Source organism: Daphnia magna, linkage group LG4 (genome assembly GCF_020631705.1).
Source record: "Daphnia magna isolate NIES linkage group LG4, ASM2063170v1.1, whole genome shotgun sequence".
NCBI lineage: Eukaryota > Metazoa > Arthropoda > Branchiopoda > Diplostraca > Daphniidae > Daphnia > Daphnia magna.
The window spans coordinates 9,547,871-9,560,546 of NC_059185.1; the positions used below are offsets into that span (position 1 = coordinate 9,547,871).

At 44.2% G+C, this 12,676-nt stretch overlaps 1 protein-coding gene and 1 long non-coding RNA gene across 3 annotated transcripts; one reads left to right on the forward strand and one right to left on the reverse strand.

The window, feature by feature from the left end:
- The first annotated feature begins 173 nt into the window (after window positions 1–173).
- On the forward strand, window positions 174–11,676 carry LOC123471048. The gene is given in 12 exon segments (XM_045171913.1): window positions 174–571; window positions 637–3,208; window positions 3,274–4,052; window positions 4,055–4,315; window positions 4,382–4,957; window positions 4,960–6,675; window positions 6,738–7,174; window positions 7,256–7,505; window positions 7,508–7,608; window positions 7,672–10,221; window positions 10,224–10,763; window positions 10,835–11,676. Coding segments are annotated over 12 exon segments (10,479 nt in total). The 5' UTR covers window positions 174–441; the 3' UTR covers window positions 11,402–11,676.
- LOC123471053 lies at window positions 11,613–12,574 on the reverse strand. 2 transcript variants are annotated; one of them, XR_006644976.1, is made up of 4 exons: window positions 12,413–12,574; window positions 12,163–12,338; window positions 12,008–12,096; window positions 11,613–11,953 (listed from the first exon to the last, which is right to left on the reverse strand). It is a non-coding gene; the product is annotated as an uncharacterized LOC123471053 (long non-coding RNA). The 2 variants fall into 2 exon arrangements; XR_006644975.1 differs by having other exon boundaries at window positions 11,613–12,096.
- Window positions 12,575–12,676: the final 102 nt, after the last annotated feature.

The following is a 12,676-nucleotide window of genomic DNA, read 5'->3' on the forward strand; positions in this document are numbered from 1 at the left end:
GCTTGTTTTGAAAATGCCATGTACATTAGAATCAAAGAAATGAAGGAATTAGCACATTCAGGGCGATGTCAAACCCCATTTCTTGTTTTCGTTACCGTCTCTGCAACGGTGTTGCATCATCTTTAGCCGGGGGGGGGTTCTTTCGATGTTCTTTCGAAAAGACATCTGCAAATTCACAGTGTTGAAGGTGTTGCAACAGCATATCGAAATTTCAAAAACCTTCAAAAGTTGCGCCACCTTATCGGTCCATTCGTAGCGGCACTCCGATTCTTCACTATCCTTGAAAGGGGCCCAATAGATGCGCTGCACAATTTCGTTAAAACCAATTTGCTCAAGAACTGGGATACAACAACATTGGCTCAAATTGCAGAAACAGGAATTCTTAGAGTTGTGAATGAAGACCTTAATACCGACCCAGAGCGACCTGAAACACGCAATGCGATGCAGTTTATCAGTTCTCTGGTGACTGATGAAAATCGTTCCCCACTAATAGAATGGTTGAGAGAAAAAACCGAAAAAGATATGGAAGCCATGGGGAAGATTTTACAAGGAACTTTGCTCGTGGCCTATGGTAATTTTTTAAACTAGTGTGTTCCATATGTTTGTATCTAACAATACCACCCTTTCGCTTCACAGGCCAACTTCAGACGTTGCGAACCCGGATCGCTCCTTTCCTCCAAAATGAGTTTAAGACGTACCAAGATTTATTAAAAGTTGTCCGGGTCTCAGAAGAACGCTTTGCCCAGCGCATTTCTGGCCGTGTCCAACCAATCGATTGCAAATGGTTGGCAAATATGCTTCCTGAAATTCAAGCCGCTGTCCGCGCCAGTATCATTTCGCCCTCTGAAGACGCCAAAGAAAAACTGGCCAAACTTCGCCAAGTTGTCATTGACCCCAAAAATGAATCCAACTCAATCGAAATTCGCCTGGAACCGACCGGCTCGCTTTCAATGGAAGAACTGAAACAAGCCTTCCAGCTGCTTGATATGGCTGCGGTGGATGATGGAGGCGACAGCGGAGAATTGATAGGTCGCACTAGACGGAACGTCGGGCTAATCGAGAAGCTATCTGAAGTATTTCGTCATCTTTATGCGTCCGGCTGCATTACCTTCACCTTCCGGGAGATCATTTTTATTGATCTAGCTGATTTGGAAACGGAAATCAAAGGGATGCAAGATCAGTTAGAGAAGTGGACCGATCAGTGGAAAGAAATAGAAGAAATGCCTTTCCTATCACTCTTTTCGCGGGGTTACCTTCTTCAGCTAGCAGATTTGATCGGCAGAAACGAAAGCGATGACGTCAAATCAATTTTAAAGATTCGGCTACCTTCTGGGGCGTCAAAAATAGACACACTAGTTAACCAGCTTATTCAGCGAACTCCCCGTATTGGCGGTGAAGAGGATTGGCTTTCTGTTGCTCAGCTATTCAAAATTCTTCGACATCTTCATCAACTTATCGAAGCCATTTTTCACCAGAAAAGTCCTGAACTTGCCCTTCCATCATTTCTCGTTTCATATGGTCGAACGTTGAAATCTCACTTTATCGACAAAGCAGTCGTCATTCTCAACGTCCCGCGAGATCTTCTTGTAGGAAGTTCTTTGGCGGCGTTTATTTCGCTTACAAATCAACCAATAGAGCCCAGTCGAATTCTTTTCGTAACGACCAACACAGACAAGCCAGAAGTCGAGCGATTTATGAAGCTTTGGTCTGTTGCTAAGGCAGAAGAAGATTTTTTTATTATCCTTCACGTCGAGAGACTTACGGTAGCGTGCGCCTGTGCCGTCCGTGAAGGTGTCGATCGTGTCTTACCAGAGCGCCGCGCAAAACTTTTGCTGTTGGCCCAGCACCACCATCGTGTCCATGCCACAAAATCACTTGGTGCCCGGCTCGGCGTCGTTTCTGATCGTCTACTAGAAGTTAATTTTACAGCAGATCAACTACGCCATTGTTTTGTTAGTCTTCTACCGAATGCGGCCAACCTGCATTTCTTCACTTCAAAATTATCTGGTTGCGGCAAGAGCCAACAAGCGATGCAAAAAGCTACAGATCAAATGCGTAGCCCCGATTATTATCGCATATGTGTGCGAACTGGCTCCGTTGACGAACTTTTGGCCAGTTTGAAAAAAATTGAAAACCTCTCAAGTCAGTCGAGAAAAAGTGCTGCATATCTTCATCTAGATGTCGCTCATTCTGTTTCTTTTGAGTTTAATGACATTCTGCTCTCTTTGTTGGTGCATGGAGCACTCTTCGATCCCAAAAAGGCCAAGCTAGGATATTGGATGATCTCTCCCCAAACCAGTATAGCCATTGAATTTGCTTCCCCATTTGGAGTGAATGAATTCCCAGTCATAGCTTATCTAGGAAAACACATTGTATGTGAATGCAACAAATCCTTTTTCAGCTACGATTTAGCTGCAATGCCACGTGTTCTTGGACAACCAGTGACGATCAACCGCTCCAACGCTCTTGTGGCGACCGGAAAATTCCTACAACTTAAGCAGGCAGGACAGGAAGGGTTACGCATGTGGGATGATATTTGTTCTCTTCCCGAAACCCTCATGATCGATCCTTTGCCGGAAGATTCTACCTTCGATCTCCTAGTGGATTCCTTTCAACATGCAGAAAATCGAAATACTCCCACTTTCAGTGCCTTAAATGCCATGGCCTCCTTCCTTTATCGTCACATTTGCGCCATGATAACCAGCATGTGGTTTAATGGCTCAGCTGTGTATCTGTTTGAGCGTGACGATTTAGCTCGGGTCTTCAAACTGAATGTTTTCAATCTATTGCTCAAAGTGGCTAACGATAGCATCAACCGGTGCTGGTCTATGGTCAATCAAGGAAAGAAGCTCGCCGAGATGGACTGGACGAATCGTCAAAGAGCCATGTTCCTGCTGGGACTGAATGAGGATGGATTTATCACTGGTATGAACGTAGTGGGACGCGATGCAAACGCCTTAAAAAGCATGTTCCATGCTAGCTTGCTCCCCACTCTTCAACAGCAGTGTCTCCATTTTCAAGAGTTGCGTGGATTCCGAAATTTAATGGAGAGCCGCGAGGGCGCTGAAGTTATTCTGAATGCGATGCGATCGCTTTTGCTCTTGGATGGAACTGCAACAAGTGCCGTAAAAGTATATCAGCTGGACAGCCATTCCAAAAACACTGCAGCAAATCTTCGTTTAAAAGAATTAGTTGGACAAGATCAGGGGTTTGTTGATTGTTATTTTGCATTTTTCCAAATAAGATCACAGTTTGAATTCAACTTTTTTCTAGGTATGTGCTGACCGGTGACAATATCACGAAAATGATGTTTGCCCTTTATCGTATCCGCTGTGGTCTACCAGTCGTAGCTTTCGGAGAAGCTGGCGTTGGTAAAAGCGCTCTATTCCGCTTCCTGATTCAGACCTTACTCAATCACACGTTTGAAGTGTGTAATGTAAATAGCGGAACATCTATTCAAGACGTGGAGGCTATGATCGACTCTTCCATGAAAATCATCGCGAGAAACCCTGAAGCCCAGGTATTCCTCTTCTTCGACGAAATGAACACCGCAGATCCACCCGTCATCGCGTTCTTCAAAGAACTTATGCTTGACCGCCATTGCCATGGGACACTATTACCAGAAAATTTACATCTAATGGCTGCTGCTAATCCTTACCGACATTTGCACGAGGCAGATAAGGAAGCCGCTGTCGGGCTGGCTTTTCGCTTTGACCAAAGTACTCCAAGTGAAAGCAGTGGTACCCGGTCCGACGCACGTGATTTGGTGTATCGAGTCAACGAATTACCGGTCGCGTTCTACGATCACATCTACGACTTTGGTCGTCTTTGCGACGAGGCCGAAAACACCTATATTGAAGAAATCTGCCAACATGGGTTGCCTAGATCAAACTTTGCTGCCAACTGCGTCAAATGGTTTGTTTCCCTTGTTCAGAAGAGTCATCGGATTGCAAGAGCGCTAAGTGTCGACCCAGAGTCAGCGGTGTCACTTCGAGATGCCACTCGAGCTGTCCAACTTTTCCATTGGTTTTGTCAAGCACCAGCTGGCCAAAAATTTCAAAGAAAGACGTGGCGGTAGCAGCCGACTTGACCATTTACCTCGTCTATGCCTTCCGATTCCGTAACCGAAAAACGTTTTTGGGAAATGTCTTCGGAAAGGAACAATCAGCTTCGAAGAATATGGCTGAAGTTTCAAGAATCATTGCCAAAATGCTTTATGAGCAGGCTCATGGGGCCTCAATTGGCTCGGGGGCCATTGCGTTGAACGATGCACTTTGCGAAAATCTTTTCGCGTTGTATGTTTGCGTCCTAAACGGTAAAAACTAATTTTTTGGTTTAATTTCTTGTGCTCCTAAAATACCAATTTCTTGTACAAAACTAGGAATATTTCTGATTATCGTCGGACGTCCTGGATCATCGAAGTCGTTGTCGGTCGAAATCCTGAAACTAGTACTTTCGCCGGGCAATCACACACTCCGACACGAATTAGGAGATTTGCCTGCCATTACGGAGCTCTATTTTCAGTGCTCACCGATGTCGACGTCTTCTGGATTCAAAGCCCTGTTTGAATCGGCACAGCGGCTCAGTGTAGATCCAAAGACCATGTTAGCCATGGTCGTGCTGGATGAACTCGGTTTGGCTGATATGTCGCCGGAAAAACCGATTAAAGTGCTGCATGCTGAATTAGAACGACAATCTGTTTTGACATCCGGCGAAAAACAACAGTCACCATACTCGGTGGTTGCCCTCAGCAATTGGGTAGTGGATGCTGCCCAGGTGAACCGAGGAATCTTGATTTTGCGCACGCAAGCGGACAAGAAAGATCTGTTGAGATCAGCGGAACAACTAGCCGACTCTTTGATCAGTAAATTCGCGAAAGAATCGGAAAGAAAACGCATCCTTAACACGCTAACTGAAAGCCTAGAAAGTGTTGTCAGTACATATCAAGAACTTGACAAAAAGAAGATATTGGTGGAGGTCATTTTTTCTCCATGAGAGATTTCTTTTTCTGTGTCAAGAATTTCGTCTGCTCCGTTTTCGATTCGTTCACGCTGATGGGAGATTTGCGTGACATTCGCGTTTCTCGATACATATTGATACAGTCAGCTGTTCGTAACTTTGGCGGCCATGAAAAAGCTAGGAAATTGGTAAGAAGCAGCATGGCCAATAACCTCGAAATGAATCCGGCTTTCATTCCAGTTACATCACCACTCGATCTGATTGTGGCAAACATTCAAGATTCTTCAAAACCGCTATCGATTCATATCGCCAGACATTTAATGATTCTTAACCGATCGCTGATTGGTCTGCAATTACTCAATCGCAATGTTAAAAGTAAATTGGACGATGGAACGAACTGGAATGTTCTGTTTGGTTCCTGCTTTCCAGGCGATTTGCAAGTTACAGCCGTGACAAGAAAATTACGTCAAGTGGAACAAGCTATTCGATCAGGTGGCGTTCTGATTCTGTGCCACGCTGACCAGCTTTTTGAATCTCTCTACATGGTGCTGAATCAACAGTATTGGGCCCAAGGAGAGGTTACAATGACGCAGATAGCTCTTGGTCCATCCATTCGAGCTATAGCACTTCCAAACGGCCCGTTTCGAATCATCGCCCTCCAGGACACAGACGTTGCACTCAATCGAGAGCTGATGTCGCCAGCCATCTTGTCTCGATTTGAAAAGCATGAACTAAGGCCGTCTCACCTCCTAGATGACGTCGGGATGTTTTGTCTAAAAGCTATCGAGTCACATTCTCTCTGGTTAGCTGTTGCGGAGACAATCAAACGACAAAAATTTATCTACGGATATCATGAAGAGTCTTTCGCCGCATTGGCTCTTTATTTACAAGATAGAGGCATGCCAATGGAATTTCAAGAAGATCAAGATGAAGATCAACACAGTGCCACCACGATCTGGATGAGAGCGACCAACCCAATGTCTATGATCAAATTAGAAAGGGATTCTAGCATCGACACGGAATTGCTGGACGTGTGTCGGCGTTACCGCCAAAACTTTGTTTTGGAAAGCATAGATGACGCTTTACTCAATGTCAAATCAAATCGAATAGTTATTGTGACGAACACACTCCGTCATTTGGAAATTGCGTTTGCTGTTTCTTCCCCTTACCGCCGTTCCACCATCCAGCTTTTTGACATCCTTACTGAACTTGAACTCGTCAAGCTTCTGGAATCGATTAACGATCAAGATTTGGCTGATCCGGACTTCTGCCTCGTTGTCCAGTATGACGCAGTGACTGGGCCGATAGAACAATTCCAGCTTGCTAAATACGAAATAGAGCAGCGGTTTGAAAAGAACAAATGCCGTGTCATTTTCGTTGTGCACGTCGATCCTCGGCCTGTGAGCATGCACTGGGTGTTTTCCTTTGGTGATTGTTGGGATTATTGTTTCGTAGATGAAGTCGTCCCTGGCGGCCAATTAGACCACCATCGGATCTCGCTAGGCAAATTCGTCAAATCGCCTTCCGACCAAACTTTGTCGAGTTTTATTGTGGAAATGTCAACTGAATCCTTCAAGTCGTTATTACTCGAAATGCTCGGCCCAGTTTTGCAGACAAGTCTAGCCACATTACGGGCCAGCTTGGGACAATTTTACAGCGGGGTCCGAATAGCATTAGGACTGCCAAACAACAAAACCTTGATAAAATTGATGAAAGGTAAATTGGACTTTGCCCATTTTAAGAAAATGTTTTATTTAACATGCTTTTTTTTTTATTAGAATGTTTGCTGGCCCAACTGAATGACAGCGGGATAACCTGGAATGTAGTCGATGCAGTGAGCGATCCAAGTTTTGATTCTTCTTCTTCGCTAACGGAGGGCCTCTGGGGTGTTTTCAAGCACAAAATTAGCAACCCTCTTGCACACTTTTTACTTATCAGTGATATTTGGCGTATTACTGATCTGCCCTCCTCCATGTTATGGTGTGACTTTGTTATCGCGAATTATCCCGACCGTTTGATGTCGCTCAACTCTTCCGACACTTCCCCTCAAATTCCTGTTGGATTTCGATCCTGCACTCAACCATTTGGTCGATTGCTAGCATCTTTCAACATGAATTACGCCCAACGCACAGAACCACGTCTCAATGGACCGCTTCGATGGCTCTTAGAGCGTATCGCCAAAAACGAAGATGAAAATTCGCAAGAGATAAAAGAGGTATGTATGCAACTAAACGAAAGCCTTTTGTTTCGCCAGAAAACTACAACATTCTTTATTCTTATTTTTGTTGTATTCAAGGCATACTTTCTTGATTGGTTTTTGCTTCGAATTCCACCACATTTGCACCGTTGCTTGCGAAAAGTGCCGCTGTCGAAGATGAGTTATCTTGTTGACAATCTGTTTGAAGAACCAGCCATGTTTTTCCTTGATTGGGAGCATTGTGAAGCAGATGTAATTGCAGCCCTTGAGCTGGCTAGCATTGCCTCTTTTGCCACGGCTGATAAGATTGACTTCTGGAGCGAGGCTACGGGCAGGATGCGCAATTGGAAATTTTTACCGAAACAGCAGCTCGGCTATCCTTAGAAACATTGGCTTCAGCCGACGTTATGAAGTCCCATAAAAAATTCATGCAATCAATTTCTTCGATTGAAGTATTTATTAGTAATCTTTTAATCTGTGCTGCTCTAATTAAAATGTTTATTTTTTTATTTTAGTTAAGTTCGGCGCTTACAAACCTACTGGATTGCGTGAAAGATTTGCCACAGCTTTGGCTTGGTTTGAGAATCACGAAACGTATCTTGGTCTTTGATCCAGATTCGGACATCAGACTTCCAGAACTACAGGTTTCTGCACCTCACAGACTATTTGATAGCCTGACAGATTTAGTCATTACATCTGTCATCCGACCAAGGCTGGCTAGTGATGGCCAAGGAAGACGATTTGTCCGACAAGCTGACTTGTACGCCTTGCTAAAGAGCACGTCGTCCTGTAGTTCTCCCGAAGAGCTTTCAAAAATCCTAGGAGAGTGTCCTACCACCAATTCGATCGTATTACGAGAAGATAACGTAGCTGGAAAAGATATCGACGGACATTGTTCAAGTTGCGCAAGCCCGCTTACCACAATTGAAGAAACGGAAGATGACCAGACCCATCCTGTTACTCATTTGAGATCACCAAACGAAAAAGAGATAAATTCCCTCTTCGAAGATCACCAAAAATTCATGTTTTTCTTTGAGCGTGTCGCTGAGTTGTTCATCCAACAGCGAAAAAACAATCCGCGTGATATCCAAGATTTTCTGCAGTATCTTTTAAGTTCCGATTCCCGTCTGCGAGTCTCATGGCGTTTCATGACCGTTATCGTACGCACGGTTTTGTCAACTCGTTCTGGCAAAAAAGTTATGGATGACCTTCTCTTAACCATTCGATGCAACCGGCCGTCTGGCGAATTTAATGTTAATGCCCACAATTTGTTACGTGCCTTACTCGCGTGTGCCGACCAAGATATCCGGAACAACCAGGACGCCGAACCAGGTTTTGATTTGATTGAAGCTGCCATGACAAGAGATTGGACGGTTGATCGCATTCAACGACTAGCTAACATTCGAAAGCAAATAGCTGAAGTTGAAAATGGAATAGGGGATGTTATCGCAGAATGGTCTGGTTGGCGGAAAAACCAGAATGACCAAGCCCTCACGGATTCTTTGCTGTTCTTCATCTTGCGTTTCTACTCTGATGAAGGAGACCAAACACGACTGAGCCGAATGTTCCGCAATCCAAGAATAGCTGAAGAACTAAATCACCACAAGGTTGTTAACAGTTTCATCAAGACTTTATCTCCGCTCTCGCTAGGTTTCGATCTACAACCTGCTGCCACTACAGCCAATGTATTCCAAGAGCGCTTGTTGGATGGAGATCGTTTTGGCACTGGGGCATTCGAGCATTATCCTGCACTACGCGAAATCCAACCCGATTGGGCTCCTTTCATCGCTCGACTCGCGTATCACGCGTATGATATCTTCCAAACCAAACATTTCCGCTTGCTAAGAGAAATGGCTACCAATCTGGTTGCTACGTCGCAATATCTTCTTCCGGGCATTGACAATCATCCTTATTTGCCCAGCTTTACATTGGAGGCGATGCGCTGGTTTGTTTGTAACTGTGGAACATTGAATTGTGTCGGGAACTGTGGAAATCCCACGCCAGCATCCATTTGCATCAATTGTCGCGTGGCCCTTAGTCAAGCCGCTCACCATCCACGAGCTGGAGTTCGACGAGCAACCGCTAGAGACTTTCAGCCACCGACTGGGATTCACGTAACTCGAGCTGCCACCCGTACTCCAACTTTTGCTGCGAGAAACTGTTCACCGGTCGTCACCCGATTTGCACTCCTGCTGAATTCGTTGGCACTGATGAATGCTGCTTTAAATCCACGAACAGAACAACACGCCATTGCTCATCTACTGCTGACGCTTCCACTTGCCGAACGTCAGCGTGTTGAAAATCGTCAATCATTAATTCAGCTCCTGTCGAATCATATAATCGTCCATCTAGACCTACTCTGCCAGCTATTAGTGGCATCTAGACCACAATTGACAATGACGGACAAGTTCCGCATTGGCCATTTGTTACTCCACAAATTACTCGCATCTCAGGACCGTTCATTTCTTACACACGCGGCCGATTTTGCTAACGGAACACAGGCAAGAGAGACTTTCGAAAATGGTCTAACAAGACTGCTGGCCCAACAAGTAAACCTAGCGGAAGAGCTCGATCAGATCGCAGGGCAATCAGATGCGGCATCGAAGGCATTTAGGCAATCCTTCCTGCACAACGAAACATCGCATTGGGCCTATGCAAGAAGAGTCTTTGCTGATCGACAAACCTTACAACTAGAACTGGCCAGGAACGGTCAGCTGCGCAAAACTCTGCCTTTCCTGAATTTGTTACTGGATGATGAAAATTGGATGCGCAAATTGAATGCGTTGCAATACCTTGGCGAAGCTTTACGTTTTGTCGCTCTCGTTCGCACTGTTTTGGCAGGAGAAATAACTCTAGAGGAAGCAAACCGTATGACCATCGCCCAGGGTTTGGAAAAAATCACGGATGTCGTTTTGCAGAAAGTAGTCCTATTAGATCGCGGGCGCCCTGTAGCGACCAGGGAACATGTGATGGATCTGTTTGAGGGTTTCAAACAGTTATGGGATCGATTCAGTCAGCTACAGAACGCGGAGAAGAAAACGTTCTTGGATTACTTTACAACCAACTTGGTTCTTGGATTACTTAACAAGTTGATGTCAGCGTTAGACCCAAAACAATACTTGATCAAGCAGCACCCCTTATTCTGATTTTGGCCGGCAGTGAACTGCCGGAGACTACGTTCAGTTGCCAACTATTGAGTCACGCTGTGGAAGCTGCTTCATCCATCGCCCTCACGGACTTCATTCAGCCGCTTTGTCGAGTAGGCTCAGGACGCGTCCGACTCTCATGTTCAAGCGCTGCAGCTTTAACTGACTTCGATGAATCACTATACGCCCACGTTTCAACCGAAGAGGTCGATAATTTTATTCGGGATCATGTCATCGACCGGTCCACTCTCAAGCTAGCTGAGTCATTTGCAATGGCGGCCATTTTAGGACCGGCTGGTAGTACCATAGCGGAAGAGTTGTCTCTTGATGTCATCCCAGAATTTTTGTTCAAAGACGATGTGGAATCGGGAAATTTTCTTGTGAGTCTGGAGAGGCGTTCTATCCCTTGGCAGCCATCTACGATACCTCCTCAACTCCAGGAACTCATCCTAGCTGATTTGGTACGTAATCACAGGAACTACATTTAAAAAGAAAGTGTTTCATGTTTCGTCATGTTTCTATGAAATTGCAGGAAAAAAATCGCTGTTTGGCCGAGGCTAGATCGGTCCTCATTTCTGTCATCACGCATCTTCATTCAAATACCGAACCACTAGTCGTTAGCAAGGTGCGGAAGAACTACATCTCCGAAGTATTGGAGGAATTGGTGCAGGCAGAAGTTTTGACAGAACGCCACATATCGAACGCCACCGTAGGCGCCCTCAACAGACATTTGAAATTGGAAGTTCGTCACGCCTTTGGTTTGCTGAAAGCCATTGTGGCGCGAATGAAAGGTGATGACATTTTCGGTGGCCGCGTTCGAGAAGGTTGGACGACGATGATACCTGAACGCCTTGCTCAACTGACGAGGCAAAAATTACGAGCCGATACCCAACCCGGTGGAATACTGGAAAGTTTGTTACAGATGGTTAACATTATATCAGGTAATCAGACGGTCCCGGTCGAGCTTACCCCCGACAAGTCTTTGTTGTATGCCATCAGACAGATCGAAGGTTCGGAATGGGATGGAATTCCCGCCGAATTGAAAATGGAGCATCTCGGCCACCTACACAACATTGTCGAATCCGTTGCCAAAAAATAAGCCTTACGTCAATTGTTTTCTTGTCTTTCTTTTTTAATCCAGTTTGTTTTTTTATCCGATATTACGCCAATTAAGATTAATAATTATTGATTTCTTCCTGAAATATGTGATCAAAGGTTTGGTGAAAGTCGTTCCTGGTCTAGTTTATTTGTAATTCATTTTCCTGATAGAGGGTTACAAAAAATTAATAATAATAATAATTACTTTTTCATTCTGGGTTTGGCTCTTTATTCTGTAAACAGTGTTCTGCATCTATCAATACATAGTAAAAGCTGAAATGGCGAAAGGTAGTGAAGTTCACAAACCTGGACGTGTCAATATGGGTTTAGTGCAATTGCCGTTTTTTTTTTTTTTTTTATTCCGTTCAAGTATTGATAAGTCGTTCTGTTCATTCAACTACTATTCAATTCAACTGGTTTAAAGTATTGGTGTCACACAGTCAAGTGTATGGAGTAGGTGGTGTGACTGTGAGGATTTAGTTTTTACCGTAGGTTGAGCAGATAAAACATTTCCAGCTGGTCAGCTTATGTAATTCAGCATTTGTAAGTCAACCTAATAGAAAGATAACTTTTTCTTCTTACAATGCACAGATAATAGAAAGATTACTTTTTCTTCTTATGATGCACAGAAAATAGAAAGATAACTTTTTCTTCTTAAGATGCACAGACTCATTTGCAGTTAATGGTTCAGTTTTCCTAGTAGTAAAACAAATTGTTAGTTGAGATACAGAATTACAAACTGTGAAGCACAGGATTTCATACTAGTCTGCAGTGTACTGCCTGTGCAAACCAGACAGTCTTGCGTAGCCCTAGCATGTTGCACTTGGTCGTAATAAAATCCACACCATACAGATGGTAATTCTTAAAGTCAACTTGCTTCTGACATGCGACGCCATATTACGTCACTTCACCTATATGTTCACCTATATGTTGGAATTCTGAAAGCGTTTTGCACGAAAAATCTTTAGTTAAGAACGCTGAAAACTTCGTTTCATAATAAATTAATATTTACTATGGAAGCTTCCAAGCCGAATGTCAGTTTCGAAGATCAGCAAGATATGCGGACTCGCAGCAGAAATATTTATTTTCTCTTCTATTTTCTTTATTAAATATAAAACTCTTTTCATTTTAACATTCCATTAACGTAAACCCAACAATTCAGTAGCAGACAGACCAGCTTGTTATGCCCGAAGCCCCGAACTTTCGAAGTTCCACAGCACTCTCGCCAGATGCTAGAGGACCCCATGTTTTTATAAGTTCTGTAACATTTTGGCTG